The sequence below is a fragment of the Venturia canescens genome, chromosome 8, assembly GCF_019457755.1.
Source record: "Venturia canescens isolate UGA chromosome 8, ASM1945775v1, whole genome shotgun sequence".
NCBI lineage: Eukaryota > Metazoa > Arthropoda > Insecta > Hymenoptera > Ichneumonidae > Venturia > Venturia canescens.
In genome coordinates, this window is record NC_057428.1 from 20,321,598 (window position 1) to 20,339,288 (window position 17,691).

General features: G+C 42.3%; 1 protein-coding gene across 24 annotated transcripts in view; it reads right to left on the bottom strand.

Annotated features, from left to right (window-relative positions):
- LOC122414649 (serine/threonine-protein kinase MARK2-like) overlaps positions 1 to 17,691 on the bottom strand; it is a 55,266-nt gene that overhangs the window by 15,327 nt on the left and 22,248 nt on the right. For 9 of the 24 annotated variants that reach the window (XM_043426119.1, XM_043426117.1, XM_043426128.1 and 6 more), the window contains 13 exons: positions 15,352 to 16,336; positions 14,587 to 14,899; positions 9,536 to 9,751; positions 8,821 to 9,199; positions 8,348 to 8,583; positions 7,804 to 7,903; positions 7,551 to 7,592; positions 6,967 to 7,079; positions 6,368 to 6,569; positions 5,512 to 5,709; positions 4,375 to 4,579; positions 2,461 to 2,628; positions 176 to 296 (listed from right to left, as the gene is read on the bottom strand). In XM_043426119.1, the coding sequence (XP_043282054.1) occupies positions 176 to 296; positions 2,461 to 2,628; positions 4,375 to 4,579; positions 5,512 to 5,709; positions 6,368 to 6,569; positions 6,967 to 7,079; positions 7,551 to 7,592; positions 7,804 to 7,903; positions 8,348 to 8,583; positions 8,821 to 9,199; positions 9,536 to 9,751; positions 14,587 to 14,899; positions 15,352 to 16,148 (3,090 nt within the window). In that variant the 5' untranslated portion in view covers positions 16,149 to 16,336. Of the gene's footprint in view, positions 1 to 175; positions 297 to 2,460; positions 2,629 to 4,374; positions 4,580 to 5,511; positions 5,710 to 6,367; positions 6,570 to 6,966; positions 7,080 to 7,550; positions 7,593 to 7,791; positions 7,904 to 8,347; positions 8,584 to 8,820; positions 9,200 to 9,535; positions 9,752 to 14,586; positions 14,900 to 15,351; positions 16,337 to 17,691 lie in introns of those variants that run through there. The other 15 variants (XM_043426138.1, XM_043426140.1, XM_043426139.1 and 12 more) reach the window with 10 other exon arrangements.

Consider the following 17,691-nt stretch of genomic DNA (forward strand, 5'->3'; position numbering starts at 1 on the left):
GAAAGATACGGAAATAAATAGAAGAAGAAAAAGACCGAGAGTTAGAGGTTGAAAAAAATACACAATGCAGCCGTCCCGAGTTTTAGTCTTCTTTGTTTCATACTCAAATATTAAATTCCTCCTTTTATGCTCGCTCCGTGTTAGTGAACGTTTCGTGCATCGAACATTTACGAACCTGAGCGTGGTTGCGCTGTGCCCTGTTTTGGCCAGAATGGAACGTACTGCGGCTTGGAACATTCCTGGGAAATGCTGGCGTCGTCGGCGTTACCAATCTATTGCTTGGTGGTACACCCAAGCTGATGTAAAACAAATTATTCATTATTTGTCGAATATATCAAACGAGTTCTTATCGAGTAAGCAACAAAAATTTTTTAAAAAATACAAAATTACTCTAAAAAGTAACTAATCAACAATGAAAATAAATCCCTCTGAATAACGCCGATATCATCGAGCGAAATTCTTAGCTAAGAATTTAGCAACTATGCTTAGAAATTCTTAGCGTGAAATAAAACTAATTTATGCTTGTTGTTGTACGTGCTCAAAAAAAAAAACGATCAACGTTTATCGACCCAAAGCGCTCTATGGTGCTACGTTTTTCTATTTTTATTTAGTTGCAAGCGAAAACGCCCAGGAACTGTGTCACATGGTTTGATAAAAAGCTTCGTAATACCAAAAACAAACTACGCAAATAAAGTTGTTCGAGGATTTCCGCCGAACTGTGACAACACAAAAATATTGAAAATTTTGACACGAGCTGTGCGCTTTCCCGGTAAGAATTAAACAGAGTTTTTCGAACGAGTTTTTTTTTTCAGAGATTTCAAACAAAACGCTTGAAATCCTCTAGCGAAAAATTTGCACTGCCGAATATGAGAGAGTTTCATATTTTTTCGAGGATGATTGAGCTCACTACTTCTGGCAATCACCGAAAGACTGCGTCATTTAAGCAAATAGTCCGAGTGCAAATATTGCAGAAGAAAAAGAAGCTCTGCGAGAGAGGCTTTCGACTAAAATCGCGTTGCTCGATAATCCTCGACGGTAACAGAACCGCAAAACATAAAAAAATTGGCGAAAAAGTTTTTTTTCCGCTGTAATCAAAGTTTCGTATTTGTTTGTTCAGTCTAAAGCATAGAATTCTACGAGTGTTACAGAGCTACGAAAGCTATTGAGCATGCGATGATAAATGCGTTGAATTTTCATGATTTAATGACGATGATCGGCCTATCATGACAAAAAAGAAGAAATATTTTTAAAAATCAAAAGAAAAGAAAAATCGAATGAAAACCAGAATAACAAAATAATATACAAAATAAATCCCTGATAATGAACGCGACTGTTCCCGTCAAGCTCTTTGGTGTGTACGCGGTGGAAGTACAATTACGGGGTCAGAGAGCGGAAGAAGGTACAAAAGAAAGGGCGGAAAAACTAGAAATTCAAATGCCATGCAAACTAAAAGTAATTTCCGTTGATCACCGGGGTCTCATCGCGGATCAACTCTCTCGTTGTTTTCTTCCCGTCGAAAAAGCTTTCCATATAATTTATCATTTATTCTCAAATCTATGAAAAAAATTTCTTTCCCAAAACGAAATAAATGACAAAAAAATGACGATGATCTACGACTCGCAGAACACCGTTACTTTGGTAATTACAATTGACGATGAAAACGGTGAATGAAGTGGAGGGGGGGGGGGGATGCTTCTTCGAACGTAACGAGAGTTATCCGTCGCTGCTTTGAATTGATGAAAGCCGTGAAATGCGGATACTTTATATAAATATCGATCGTAACAGCTATGTTGAAGTATATATATTTGTAACTGATCGAGGAAGTGAGCTCGAATAATCAATGCTTCTTCACAGCGAAGGAAGTTCAACGAACGCGACGAATAATTAGGAATTTATGTGCGGAAATGATGTAACCGAAGAGCTAACACGATTTACAATTTATTTTAACCGATAAATCCATTTAATTGAGAACAATTTATTCAGCGATGTAGAATAGAGTGAAGAAGAGCTGCAAGTCCGTTTTTCAGGCGAGTTTTTCTTTCGACATAGCTGATCGTCTGGTAGATGCAATAAGTATTGACAAAACGAATATTCGAGTGTACCAAAAACAAAGAGTAGAGCCCTGCGAGACGAAGCTAACCGACAAGAGTCACGTTTGTCTCCGTGTTGCTTGATAGGGTTGATAGGGGCTGGTGTAAGTGTCGGAGGGAGAGAGGGCATAGCATAAATCCGAAAAGACTGATATCCCAAGAGAGTTAGTGGCCAAAAGTAAATTAAAAAGGGCGGCAGGGAGGGGGGGGGGGGGGCTGAGAAATAACGAACGAGAAACGATTGAGAATAACATTACAAAAGGAAAGAGCTAAAATTGAACGAAGAGATGAAAATGAAAAAATAAGTAAATAAATAATCATCATTTGAAAGACCGTTCAATTCGACGAGGATATAATGGGGAACCTGTACCTCTGTCTAAGGGGATCAGCTGTTGCGAGTAGGGAGTTGTGAACGTTGCGTGGTTGAGTGTCCAGAAGCGAGTGGTCGCTGGAAGGTACGCCACTAGAGGAGCGGTGACCTGCACTGATGCTCGCAGACTTGGTATGACCTCGCGTCGGCCTAGTGCCCTCGCCCAAGCTGCGCACAAAATTCGTCAAAAAAAGGAAAAAAAAAACGTTCCCGGACGCTAAACGCTTCATAAGCTTATCCTTTTTTTCATTAATTTTCGTTCTGTTTTCCACTGGAAACCGAATTAACTTGACAGGGACGACTAAGCCCCTGCAGCAATCGTCGATAAAAGTTTGTTTGTCAAAATATCAGGACCGAAATTCGGACTCTGAAAGACTTGTTTTGTACCGAATTCCGGTTGCGATAATGGACAACGAGTTTCGAAAAAAGTAACAAGTATACTGTCCACGATAAAAATTCGTTTTCCAGACCGATTCTCAGCGTACAAACAACCGTTCTTTCAATCAATTCTCTTCGTGTCACAGGGCCTCGGATCGATTACCGCGACTACGAGATAATACAGAGTCGGAGGTGAGGGCTCAACGTTGTCGCAGGCTTCGTTTCGCCACGAAACAAAAATCTATCAGTGGAGGTTTTTCACATCGCGAAATCCTTCGTTTTATTACGAATATACGAAAATTTCGAGTCTCCACGCAAACGTTAAATGTTTCGCGACAATGAAATTCTATATGATGCATAAATGACGTAAATGAGAGTGTGCGAAAAAGACAGAAAGATGGATCCTGTACACACGAGTGATTGAACAAAACGACGCAAGTTTTATATCTATGAAATTTGTGGTTACTTTTGTTGTGGTTACGACAAGCAACTGTACACGTTCGATTATTCTTTCTTCTATTTTTTTCAGTGTACATATATATGTATAGAAGTAAATATATACATATACAAAGTAGATTCGATTGTTCGTACATGGAGTGGATGATCTGATATTGACGATACACTCATGGGCCATTTCACTCGATATTCAATCATACTCCGTTTCGTTTAAAGTAGTTGGGATCTAAAGAAAAATCCCCGTTTCATTGTTTGCACAAAGAAAGCGTGAAACTTTTGTCCGAAGGACAAGAAAGTGGGAGTTTTTCTTTGAGAATCCGGATGCAAATTTTCGTGTTAATTCGTCATCATTTTTTTCAACTCGTGATAAAAAATACTCGTTATTCAGATGCTACTGTTCAAGAGAGAAACGGTAGTTTGATATTCCCCGTGATTTTCTGTTTTTTTTTTTCAACTTTTCTCAGAGATGTGGAACGACGATCCAACGAAAAATGATTATTTCGTGGAATAATCCCACGAGTGTACGGATACATTGTGAAAAATGATTGGCAGGCAGCAGCCAGCATGCTAGAGCAACGCAACAAATAATAATGTCTCGTTCGTTGTTCGAAATTCAAGATTTTCTTGGTCTCATGTTCTTTCTTCATGTTAAATCTACGTGTATTCTAAAGAAAAAATAAAACGGCACACTCTACGTTCATCTAAATTTAGTTAGTGTGAGAATGATTCGTCCACTTTTTCTTTATTTTCAGCACAAACATTTGTATTGTGCACAAACGAAAACTCCAATCTCTAGATGCGAATATTACGGTTAGTATGGAATGTTTTTTTTTTTTACAATTGTTCATTGAATATTTGCCGATCATTGTTAAACGTTCGTGGGAAAAAATTACGTGCGACCTGTGGATTCGTAGAAATTGGACATTACACTGCGAAATAATGGAATCATCATTGAATGACGACAAATAGGGTTTGTCAGTGTTGCAAAGAATCGCAAGTAATTTGATTTCCCCAGTGAAAAATCTTTCGTAAAACTTGTAACGATCGAGAAAACAAAAAGTACTTTTTGGATTTTCGTACCTGGGCACGTCGTTTGTTCTTTCCGTAGACGAAGAGGCTGTTTTGGCGGTTTGTTCGTACGATATTGTACTGCGACGACCAACGGAGCCAGGAGCCGGTGAAGTCAGTGTTCGGACGCCACCGACAGCGGTGTTTATCGTATTACTCTTAGCGGCTCTTCCTTTTCCACCAGGACTTGTACCAACGCCTAGAATGAACATTGTCACTGCAAGCCTCATTAGATATGGTTCAACACAAAACAAAGCAAACGTACTTTCAATAATTGAAAGAAAACAACGCAGGCAGAAAGATAGGATTGGAGGAGCGAAAAAAACACAACAAAAAAGCAGACGAGGAGAGAGGAGAGGAAAAAAGAAAAATGAAGCATACAATCCGTCGAGCAACGAAATTAGAGAATATAGAAAAAACGAGGAAACGAGAATAAAAGAACAATAACGACAATAAGAAAGTAAAACACGATGCAAATCGGTGAACGAGACCGTCGATACGAAAAATTGTATTTTTAACGATTGCACGAAAATTTGGCTTATCGAGTACTGGAGAAATTGGAGACTTCGATGATGGCGTGTGCATCGCCCATTTTATGAATGTAGGAATTTGAATGACAGTTTACGTGTTTCGATATGTACGATTTAAAAAAAAAAAAAAAAAAAAAATCATCTGAAGGTCTAATTTTGTCCTGTGACGACGGTTGTTCGATCTTTCATTGATCAATAATTTCGATCATACGAAAGAGTACCAAAGGAATGAAATCCCATGAGAATAATTTACTGCTGAGACGATGATTGCCAAAAAGTTGAAGAGTTGATTGAAAAAGCGAAAAAGAGAGTATGAAAATACTGGAGATAAAATAGTGTAAAAGTGTAAATTGTGAAATATGCTGCTAATGAGAAGGCATCGTTGGAATGCAAGATGATTTTTTTCTTCAAGATTTTTAACGGGCATCAAATTCTTTGGCAGATTCGAGGCTAAGGTCGCCGAAGAAAAACTCAAGGCGAAACTGCGTCGAGACTGCAAATAAATTTGTTATTCTCGTACGAGAAGGAACGAATATCGTTGTAATCCAAAGATGCTACTTGTAATTGAATGGTGAGAAAGCCTAAAAAGGATATGGTGGGAGAGGATGAAAAAACTCACTGGTATCGAGTTGCCCCGGACTATTTTTGGGCGCGGATGGTCTCGTGGCCGAGACACGTGCGCTATTCTCTTTAATCGTAGCAGCGTCCACGGTGTTTTGCCTTTTGAAATTACTACCCCCACTTCCGGTGACCGTGCCACCGGTTACGGCTGTCGCATGATTGTGGTTCGTTGCATTACCTGGACTCGGTGCTCCGCCTATCGTTGATTATCCGGGTGGATAAAACCGAGCATGGGGATAATAATTTATTAGTTACGGACACTCTGTTAATGTGACAATTATTGTTGGGCCGGCTCGAGGATTTTACCTTTTTTGTAGGACTGCTCATTCGAAATCGAATAATGAATGTGATTTGTGAAATTTTAATTACGTATTCATGATTTTTTGAAGCTTTCTCCTCGTACCGATAATCCATGCGCTGAGAATTTCAGTGTGAAACATTTTATCGCTTTATTTTTTTAGCCAAACTTGTATTTCCAGTTTGACACTGAATCATTATGATCTCGGACTTATTTTTAAGCATCGTGATCGTAATTATGATCGAAACTCAAATTTTCGAACTTCGCGCAGGACATTGGATTTCGACAACGAGGAGCAATGGAAATGAAAAAAAAGTGATAATGAACTGAACGATTAGAGAGATCGAGCGATGTGAGTACCGGGACTCGTGTATCGTCGTTAGTTACTTTTCTCGACGTAGCTCGTAGATATCGTCGTTGTTGTTGTTTATTTACAAAAGAGGGGGCACAGGGGTATCTCGCGCAGGGGAGTGAAAAATCCACGAGAAAAAATCATTAAATAATTAGCGGCAATCCATTTGCGGTATTAATATTTTAGTCGGTTGCAGGGACTTACGAAGAGTTTCACCACCAGAGGAAGCTCGTCTACTGGGTTTGGGATTGCTTGCAGAAATACTCCGATGAACACCTCTGTGCGATGGACTTTGTACAGCTCCTCCGGTACCTCCGCCGCTACCGCTACCACCGCCTGAACCAACTTGTGGCGGAATGTTGCGCAACGAGAGCGAACTGCCGGATCGTGAACCGTCGCTTTCGGGCTATTTTATCATAAAAACAAACAAATTTAACATTAACATATGACCATAATCACAATTGCGCGTGAGATCGTAATTTGTAAAATCTCATGCCGCATTTTAAAATAAATTTTTCAAAATCATTATCGAATGGTTAGGTACTAAAACTTGGGTGAATAGGAGCTTCCCATGTTTCACGTGGATTATCTCTGAAGACATAAAATAATGAATAAAACTGCTCAAGTGTTACGATTAACACAAAACGTAATAATCACACTCGTTTAACGAACGAATCAAAATATTTGCTTCAAATCGGAACAAGATGCTCGAACGAAAAAAAGAAGAAAAAAAAAAGTATGAAAATGAAGAGGTCATTACGAATGATGGGAAGGGGGTAACAATGGAGAAAAAAAGGACTCACATCGGTCGTTTTTCTGCCGAGTAGCAGATACGTGGCGAAGACATCGTCGTACTTTGCCTGTCCGAGCGAATCTTCAATTTCACTTCGCGTATATCCCATACTAGCTAATGCCTCTGTAACACACATTCGTCACAGGCATAGTTACATCCAATCAAGATAACGTTTATAAATAATTCCGTTTGCTCTATTATTTTTTAATGTTTTCTCTCTTTTTATATGTATTTATAAATATGGACGATTGAAACTGTTCTGCTTGTAGAAACTTTTCTAATGATTCTTTTCTCGCATTATTCGACAGTACGACATACACGATAATAATACGCATGCAAATATGCACATGTACTAAAATAAGACTAGAGCATTGCCAGAGTTGGAGCAATTGGCGTTCGAGTATTCGAAGAAGAATTTCAAATAATGCTATTGAAAAATGGGAAAATTTTTTTTTCCTCGCAATTCAACGATCCATCACTCGAGAAGTTTTCATGTATGCACTCGATTATCGCCAATTGCCAATAAACGACGCAGCTGTCAAGTTCGTCATGACGTATACGTACGACAATTATACGCAACTTGAACACTCTTACTTGAGACGAATCTTCTATGCGTAGAAATTAATCGGGCGATTCCTTTTAGTGTTATTGTGGAAGTACATTAACAAAAAAAGAGAGAAAAAAAAACAAGATCAATATGACAAAGAGATTGTGAAACCCATCGCAACGTCGAGAAGCCAGAGTGTTCAATAACAAACATAAAAAGAAAAGAAAAAACATCGAATTATTAATTATAGTTAGATACGGTTAGGTAGAAAAATTGTTATGTACATACTGGCAGACTCACCTATCCTCTTGTGATCTTTGTAATCGGGTTCGGGTTCTAAGTACGGTTTTAATTCGTCATCCTCGTAGCCCATATTCATCCACTTGTCCTTCATTATATTCTGAAACAAACAAAACCTCCATTAATTGCGATGCAAGAACTCTAATGATAATTAAAGTGTGAGAACAGTGACGACGTTGAAATTTGTATCATTGGAATCCAAAAGAAAATCTTCTGTTTTTATATTTCCGATAATTTTTAGACGAACGAAAGTGAGGATTTAGCACAATGATTCAAATTTCAATGATCAACAACTATTTCGGTCGACGTAATCGCTACGTTATTAACACGAACGTTTGTACTTCATTTTTCTCTTTTGTTTACCGCATGCTCCAAACTACCCTTGCACAACTCTTTTTAAACTCATGTAAATGAACTATATTTGTCTTTCTTGAGTTTGACTACGAAATTTACTAATATTTATATCAAAATGTCTGCTTCTTTTTTCATTTCTTTTTTTTTCTCTACGGAATATGCAAGTGCAGAGACAATTTGCAATCCGAACCTTATCACCACGTACCTCTAATGAGGCCCGCTTCGTCGGATTGAGCACCAAAAATTTCTTCAAAAGATTTTCACAGTCAGTCGACATGTAAAACGGAATACGATATTTCCCTCTCAATACCCTTTCCCTTAGCTCTCTCAGGGTCGAACCGTCGAATGGCAGTGAGCCTGACACTAGGGTATAGAGGATCACACCCAGCGACCAAACATCAACCTCAGGCCCATCGTATTTCTTTCCTGTTTAACGAAAAAAAAAAAAAAAAAACATTATTTTACAATTGTCATTAATCTCATCTACAAGGATCTTTATAATTATATTCTCACGCAATAAAAAGGTTAATTTTATAAACGAATGAAAAATTTTACATTTTTTATTGGAATTTTTTATGTTCGGCTGATAGCTTCAAATTTTTCGAACGAATCGGTGAAATGACATTTTGGGAGAAATCGAAAGGAGTGTCTCTCTGCCATTACCTTGAAACAATTCAGGCGCCGCGTACGGAGGTGAGCCGCAAAACGTGTCCAATTTGTTGCCTGGCGTGAATTCATTGCTGAATCCAAAGTCAGCAATCTTAATATTCATTTCGCTGTCCAACAACAAGTTTTCCGCTTTCAAATCCCTGTGTATGATTTTCTTCTGGTGGCAATATTGCACAGCCGATACGATTTGCCTGAATTTAGCTCTCGCTTCTTTTTCCTTCATTCTACCGTGCAACACAAGATAATCGAATACTTCTCCACCGCTCGCATACTCCATCACCAGGTACAATGTCTTTTCAGTCTCGATCACTTGGAAAAGTTTAACTATGTTCGGATGGTCGAGCATCTTCATTATCCTTACTTCGCGGAACAGCTGTTATTCGAATAAAAAAACAAACACACAAATTACAAAATTGAATCAAGAATAATAAAAAAAAAAAAAAAACAGGGAGGAACAAATTTTTTATTCAAGCTCTACAAACATTTTCCACAAAAGTCAGATATAAATCCTTTTGATGAAAAGTTCAATCCAATGAATATTGAGGGTAGAAAATTTTGTTGATCGATCAAGCGTATTGAGATCTAACGAAAAATAATCGATTTTTCCAAGGCCGGGCGTTCAAATTTGAGTTCAACTTTGTATCGAGTCTTTTAGGGGGACAAAATTCAAGTAACTTCGAAAAAAAAAATTGTTTTTTGTGAAACGCACCTTTTGAAGACTGCCAGGATTCAGCTGGGTCTTGTCAATGATCTTGATAGCCACTTCTTTGCCGGTGGGGACATGCTTGGCAAGTTTAACTTTGGCAAAGTTTCCTTTGCCGATGGTCTTAAGCAATTTATATTTTCCAATGTGGGGCTCCTCCGAGGTACGACTTTTCGCGGACAGTCGATAAGCGCCGCTCAACGATCCGCCACCATCCCCTGTCTGAAGAGAAAGAACAAAAAAAATCGAAATGTTAAAATCAGAGTATCGATCGGGGTGTTTGCTCAAAAGAACGAACATCCAATTCGTTTTTTTTCATGGAATGAAAAAAAAAACTGTCAAAATAGAGGCAACACAAAATTTTCGTTTTTCAAACGCGTCCGTTGTCATCTTCATCTCTCTGTAAATAACTTTGAAAATCGTTTATCCCGAAACTTATCGATAAAATGGTAAAAGTAAACAAACAAATTTGTTTAAATCGTTTCGCCGATTCTTTAAATAAAGAATGCGACGTAATTCGAGTATTATTGGCACAAACGGCTGAAAGGTTCATCAACAAGTGGCGCAGTAGCTTCAAATCGTCGGAAGAAAAATCAAAGGAACAGCACCTTCGGCCTGTTACACTTTTCAATAGGAATTAAATTAAGTTCGTTCGTGAGAGCATCAAAATTGCTTCGTCGCATTAACGAGGCAATAACGGTCCCTCGAAATATATTGGCAATCTGCAGAATCTGCTCACCTCGAATTCGCACGATTACAATTCAATTACGATCGACGGATTTATTTTTTCCTCCTCGAGTCATTAAAATTGCAATTGCCGAACCTCTTCATTATTTGGTACCCAAAAAAATTCTGGAGCTGTTCAATAATTCAAGGAACCAGGGAGAGTCTCCGAGGAGGGGAAGCTTCCAAGAGCCATTTTCGTAGATGAAAAATAGTTGATTATCTATTCGTACGATTTATTACCTTTAAAAGGCCGCGCGTGACCATCTTGCACGAGGTCACTGCTGCAACCTTGGAAGCCGCCAGTTTGAAAGCTCGATTGACGCACCCTTTCGCAATAGGAATGGTAGATAAAAAAAAGTGTACGTATATGAGCGAGACCGTCGTTCGGAGACACTCGCGCACGTTAAATTCACCGTTCTTATCTCGAGCCTTATGAAAAGCCAGTATTTTCTAAAATAGGCAAGTTTTAAAAACTTATTTCGTTCTCGAGCCCATAATGCGAGGACGAGTTAATCGTTCTCGGGGCAGCGAAAGTCATTGCACTCTCGAGGAGCGTCGGCGTCCTCTTCGACCGCATTATTCGTTGATTTAATTATTCCACCGGTTATTTTCACCAGTGTTAAAAGGGAAAATATAATTTTTTTCATTCGCTGCAGAAATAAATATCGTCGATTGATATTTTTCGGATAAAGCTCGTGTCGAAGCGTATCCGCAGAGTGTTCAATAGCAAAGGCCTTAACATAGAGTTCCTCGTTCGAACAGATGTTTCTAACAACTGCACATTCCAATCATATGTTCGCTAATTCGACATTTATCGAGTACTATTCCACATTATTTATATTTTAATTCTAATTCTATTTTATATATATATATGTATGCTGGGAAGAGAGCGTTGGAATTCAATCGATCGTGGGGCTAAAAAATCGATGTTAACCTCAAGCCTCCACCTCCACCTCGTTTGCCCACAGTTCTTGAACGTTGTGCACAGAGGAGTGTTTGCGGATTTCTCGAGTGAATGGCCTAATTAGAGAGGAATGGAGACGCCGCCTGACAACAACGTCGACGATGACAGCAGCCTTTTTGTTTCCCGATGCCCCGAAAATAATTTCAGCTCAAAACTTCAAATTGTCCTCGGTGTTTTAGCGTTTGATATTGCGCCAGTGGGAAGAACCGGAACAAAGAAGGGGAGAATGTTCATTAGTTTCTTAAAAGGAGCTTGCCCATTAGTTTCGTAAGTGCGAGTATTTTTGGCCACGATATGGCTCGAGTTGCTTGTTTAATCAGCAATTTGACAGAGTCGTCGATCGATGATGGGGAGTGAGAGGTGGTTGGAGGTGTTAATTTTAAAAAATCATTTTTCATTGGAAAATTCGGAAAACTCGAAAAACTCGAAAGCGACACGATCAAGGACCAGCACACTTTTGACAACTTTAATGTCACCGCAGAAGCACCACAGAATTCTCTCAACGCGAATCCGGATAAAAACAATAATATTTACAGCACAAATGGAAAATCACGAGAAGCCTGACACAACATCGAGTATTTCGAAGGCGCAGTCGTTGCGATCGTGCGAATACGAAGATTGCCCGAGTCCCGAGCGATCGAGAGGCCTCACAGGAAGTTAATTCCCAAAATTAATTCGATTCGTCAACCGACTTGGAAGCAAAGAATCGAATTCGTTCCACTCGCGATATCAGTTAATCCCCGCACCGTTCGAAATCCACGATTATTCGAGCATCAACCGCACTAATTATTCCCGTGTTCCAGGGATCGTCGCCGAAGCAACTGGGAAATAGTACGAGAGGCTCGTGGCGCGTGTCGTCGCACAGAAACAACCCCGAAACGACTGCGAGATAGTTGGAATCTTCTTGCTGCTATCTCGGTGTGGTGGCTCCGCTAAATTTCTCTCTCTCTCTCTCTTTCACACCCCCGCTAACGGGCGGAAGAGAGAAGCAGCGAGAGAGAGAGAGAGAAAGGGAGAACAGAGGGGCGGCTCGGTCGCCATCTAGCGAGGGGTAGCTCGGGCTCGCGCTGTACGCGAGAGAAGGATAATAGGGTGAATCAATACGTGACGACGCCCGACTCGCCGTACAAGCATGGGGCAAATTCTGCGCGAACGAAACCCGTCCCTCAACCTACCTCCCTATGTCTATATGCATCTACACATTTTAAAACGTATATCTATACGCGTGTTGGTCTAAAATATATATAAATATGAATATATGTATAAAAGAGACTGTTAAGGACCGGACTCTCCACGCGAGGGTGGAACATGCGCGCGCGCGTCCTTAATATCGGGGATAGGTAGAGTCGGCGCATGCTCCGCTGACAAGATGAGCACACAGCGACGATTATTTCGTACCGAAATTTAGGCAAAAAATCTTTGCCTCGCAATGCCGAGTTACGAAAATGAGGAAAGAGTGAGAAATCCCTGGGCATTGAATTTTCCATCATTTTGTTTTCCGGCTTGTATCGATTTTCCCGAAATTCCCGGATGAAAAATCGGTCGAACGAATGCTGAGGCTAAGAGCAGGCTTTCAAAGTCGTTGACACGATTAGGGCGACTGGGAGACTCGAAAATGCTGGTGGGACGATTCGAGACTGAAAATTCAAGCAGCGCATCGGTGAATAATGTGAGCCGAGAGGCTCCGCGGCTATGAAAACAAAGAAATTTAGTTTGAGAGCACGCTCTCGGCAGGGCGACAAAGAACCGAGATGTTCTCTCGTAGGCACAAAGGCTCGCAAGGCCTTCTTCGACTGAGCGAAATATTCCAAACTTCATATTAGAATTTCGGTAAAAGGAAATATTTCCGGAATATCGTGAGAAGAGATCTTCGTGAAATTTGGGCGACAATCGATCGGTAGACTTGAAAATCCACGAAACAATGAAACTGAGCAGAAATACGGTTTCAACAGCAATCTCTAAGCACTCGGAACCATTCGAGGCGTACTAAATCCTGTGCCCTTCGACATGCGAATCGGTACAAAGGAGATTTCAATCCCAAACAGATAACAATGAGGGTCAAGAGATTAACATTGGGGGATAAATGATGAGGAACGTCCTTGAATGTGAATATTACGTGGACGTGTAAATCCATTGGTCGAGTGCGCTGCCGCATATCGCGGCTGAGCGAGCCTGATGAATCGAGGTTTGCGGCTGCAACGTTGTTGCACGAGCTTCGCATAGTCGTTCTCATCGATCTCTCGATGAGGAGCGCATCGTCGCTGAGCGGATTGCGAGTCGATGATACAAATATGCTTCGTACATAATAATTAAACTGAAACGAAGGCATTCAGCCCCGGAAATAATGTCGAAACGGATCTGCTCGAACGAGATGATGAGGTCTGGACTGGAGAGGCGCAATTGGCCTCGGCTCTGTTTCGCCCCTGGAGCGGATGCCACTCCAATCCTCTTGATCGCATACGCACGGGGATCTCGCGTCCTTCTACGGGGCTTGTCCGCTTGTCTCTAGTGCTGACAAGGGCGACCTTGGGGCCGATTCAACAAAGACGTATTTGGAGCGTGTTTGACGCGTGGACGTACGTGAACGCGAGGGGAGGGGGGGGGGGCCTGATTTATCATGGGGTTCGAGTTATCATCGAGAGATAAAACGATAATTGCATCATCGTTTGAACGGCCCGGAGGCAAAATAACGTTCGAGGCAGGATGAAACACAAAGAGAATTCCTAATGAGAGTGCCTGGCTAATTGACTGGCAGGAAATCATCGTGTTTTTGGTGCCCGATCCATGCGACCTTGAACCTCTTCTTTGTCGACATTTGGAGCTCATCCGAGTCGCAGGAATACCGGATATGATTGGAAAATTCGGAATTTAGGCCACGCTCGTTCGAGAGGAAGATGCTTCGCGAGGCTTCTCTCTGACGTAATTTATATTTCGATCGGTGGCTCGTAATTCGTCGTCCCGGGCCACGAATCCAACGACGAAAGCTGTGAACGGGAAAACAGTGAATTAATTTGTTTCTTTTCCTCCTGCCTCGTTTTCCTTTTTCGCAATGAAAAATAGTCGGACTGTTCCGACGCTCAGAAACTGCGGAGCAAGTCATGACGAAACTAAAATTTACGAAGCTCGTGCCGCAATTGATCGCAGTCGTAAAGCGGGGCTTAAAACGGGACCTCGTAAATCTCGTTCGGGATAAGAACGATTGTGTTATCACTTACAAGCACCTATTACTCGGGACGAGTTTTCATCGTCGAAAGAAATATTAAAAAATACACCGAGATGCCTGGAACGTCGATGGGCTAGATATTCGTAGGGCTTTTTTCGTTTCATGTTGATTTTGTTTTTTTTTTTTGTTTTTTTGTTTTTATACCTCATCACGAGACCCGCCCGTAAGGGCCTTTCGCAGAGCTTCGTTCAACGGTCCTACGAGCCTCCGTGGTGGCTCCTGCTGACCACGCTGCTGCTCTTTTTTAGTCACGATCGGCCTAACTAATCCACCGGTACGTTGAGACTGCTGTACTCGCGGATGAACCTTCTGTGGCATTTCTCCATCCTGATGGTGATGGTTCGCTCCGCGCCTCGTGTCCGATGCTGTACGCGCCAATTGGACCGCGTGTCGTCTCGTCGTTATTCCCGCATTTCCGGTCGAGTTCCTCGTCGTTTCACCGCGTTGCAGTGGAGCCCTATTTTCATTCATTTTTTTCCTTTTTGTATTCACATTCATTTTATTCCCATTACTCCAATTTTCCGTTTATTTTTTTTTTTAAACCCGCTTTTGCGTGAAAACTGTTGGTTTATCGAGCGGCCTTCGATCGCCGAGAATCACTGCGGCGAGAATTTCGAAGAGAATTTATTAATTGTTCCAAGATTTAATCGCATTTGGAGCTTTTTAAAAACAAACGGTTGTGAAAATTAATTTAACGGAAGAATTCCCGCCTCCGGCAGCTAAAGTTGGTGTAAAATTCGAAATTCTTCTCCCGCGTGAGACTCTTTCATCGAATGAAACTTTCGCCTTGAATTTCCGGACAAAAAGTGATAAAACGGTTCGAAAAAGTGAATTTTACTGGCACCTCGCTCCCGGGCGATTTCGTTTGAAAGAAAACAGAAAAATAAATAAATAATAATGAAAAATTACCCCTCGGCCTCGTCGTCGGTAACGTTCCTCAAGAGATCCTCGTGCTCCCTGTACCGGAGTTGAATTTCCGGTTCGAAATCGCAACTGTCAATTGTACTTTTGTTTCTGGCAGCTTCGATCGTGCCCAATTCAATGGCTTTGACTTGTCGTTCGAGTTGTTGGAGCATATCGTTGCTGTCATGGGAGTTATCAGCGGGAACGTTGTGCGAGGAGGATGCAGCAGCAGCAGCGGTGGCATCGTTGAAATTTCGTTTTTGGCTGAGGATAGCATCGAGGCTGATGGGAGCGTTGCGTTCGTTGTCGATCCTCGAGGCTTTATTGGGGCTGGTTTTTTTCGAGATTTTCGGTGCGGCGTTCATGGCGTTTGACACGGTGACGTGATCGATCGGGAGGGCTTGAACGATGCTCGATTTTTCAAAGGCTTTGAATTTTTTCGCCAGTTCCTCTTCGAAGCTGCGGTAGTCGTGGGTGAACGCGGAACTCGCGTCGTTGCTTATTTTCTCGTACGGATTGTCCTCGATGCGTTTTTCCACGACCCGAAGAGCGCCGCGGTCACCGCGGACGAGCTCCCACTGCTTCAGATCTTCGATTTCACCAGGCCCCTTGTAACGCACCGCCGAATCTTCAACGTCGGCCGATTTCTCGCGATCGGAACTCTCAGTTTTCGCTCTTATTTTCCCCCTCGAAATCGGATACTGAAAAAATCGCCGCGACGTCGAGCTCGACGGACCTATCGAATTTCGCGCCGGGTGATCCCGCCCGAAAACCTCGATCGTTCGCTTCTCACGATCGGCCATTACCGGCCAAGAGCTTTGGCCCTGCTTTTCCTACTCGGTCGTTCTCCTTGTTCCTGGCTCGTTTCGTCGTCTCCCTCGATCCTCTATTTCATCGGTGTCTCGTACGGTCCTCTTCGACGCGGTCTCTCTCACACTCTCGCTTTCTACTTCTCTCTTTCTCTCTCTCTCTCTCTTCAGACGATTATATTCTGTCGTAGGAAAATAAATAATGATAAAAAAAGGCAATTCCCCGTCGTTGCGCACCTTTCGGTGATCCCGTTCAGGCGCCTCTCAGCGTTGCTTCCCCGAGAGGCGGAGCAACCTTTCGAACTGCCCTGTACTGTTACATTTGAAAAAAACGAACAATGATGATTCTCGAATGGTGTTAAAACAATGAGAGAGCGAGCGCGACTTCCCGTGGACGATTGCCATGACCCTGCGAGAGCGCCCCTCGACACTTTTCATTCTTTCTTTCAACAAAGCCTCGGCGAGAAGCTTTCCAGACATTCCCCCCGACAACGGATTCAACTTTTACACAAATGAACGTGAAAAATGGACTCGTTCGGTGGGCTCGAATTTCATTCCCCCTCGACCCCCAAAGTTACCATCGAACGAATCCACTTTTCCGTGCGAATGAGCCCCTCGACATTGTCGCGGACGACACAAGCAAGCGAAATAAGCGATTGGACAGCGGCGCGTTCGTCATCAACAAGGAAGGAGATTTCCGATGGACGAACGTCCGACTTTTTTTGTTTTTTATTTTGGTGATCGTTTTCTCGTGTCTCGAGGATTCTCGTCCCGGCTAAGGGCTTATCGGATCCGGGAGAGGGCGGCCACCGGCTTTCCTCCTTTTCCTCGAAGCACTCCCGTCGATCGAGCGCGAAACGAGTAGGCGAAGATCGAGATACTCGCGCAAGCTGGAGCCCCCGAAAGGTGCCGCTTTGCCAGCGCCTCGCGAGCGAACCAATCCACACAAATCTCACGCTCTAAACAAACCGGGCAAGCAAATATTTTCAAACCTTCAACTCCGCTCACCTTCGACCTTGACCCAGTTGCTTCTCGAGTCTTTTCTACTCGATGCTCGAAACTTTGACCGAGCAACTTTGGCGGTTGAACGCCAAAACAGAACTTCCACTGTCGCGACTCCCCGATCGATTTTTCAATCCACCAGAAAATATTCGGTTCCCACTTTTTTGCTTGCCCCCCCCCCGAATGCCCTGCGCGGCAGAATTTCGGATCGTTGACGACGAAAAATGACTTTTACACGAGGCGCGAGGATCGCGGAGCGAGAGGATTCAACGAGAAAGAACGTTCGCGGCTACGACGACGAGAGCAACGCCATTTGTGAGCGAGACCGAGCTCCGCCTGTGCTCGCGTTGTTGTTTTCTTATCAGTTCTCTCTCGGCTAGATGCTGATAAGCGATAGCCCACCTCCACACATCTATTTTTCAATAAAACGTGTCAACGCGCAGCGCGTGTGCGCGCGACGAGCAAAAATCCGGCTGCCGGGGCTCCGGGGAAAAATACTGATAGACTACGACGTTGGAAAAGTCAGAGGAGGCTC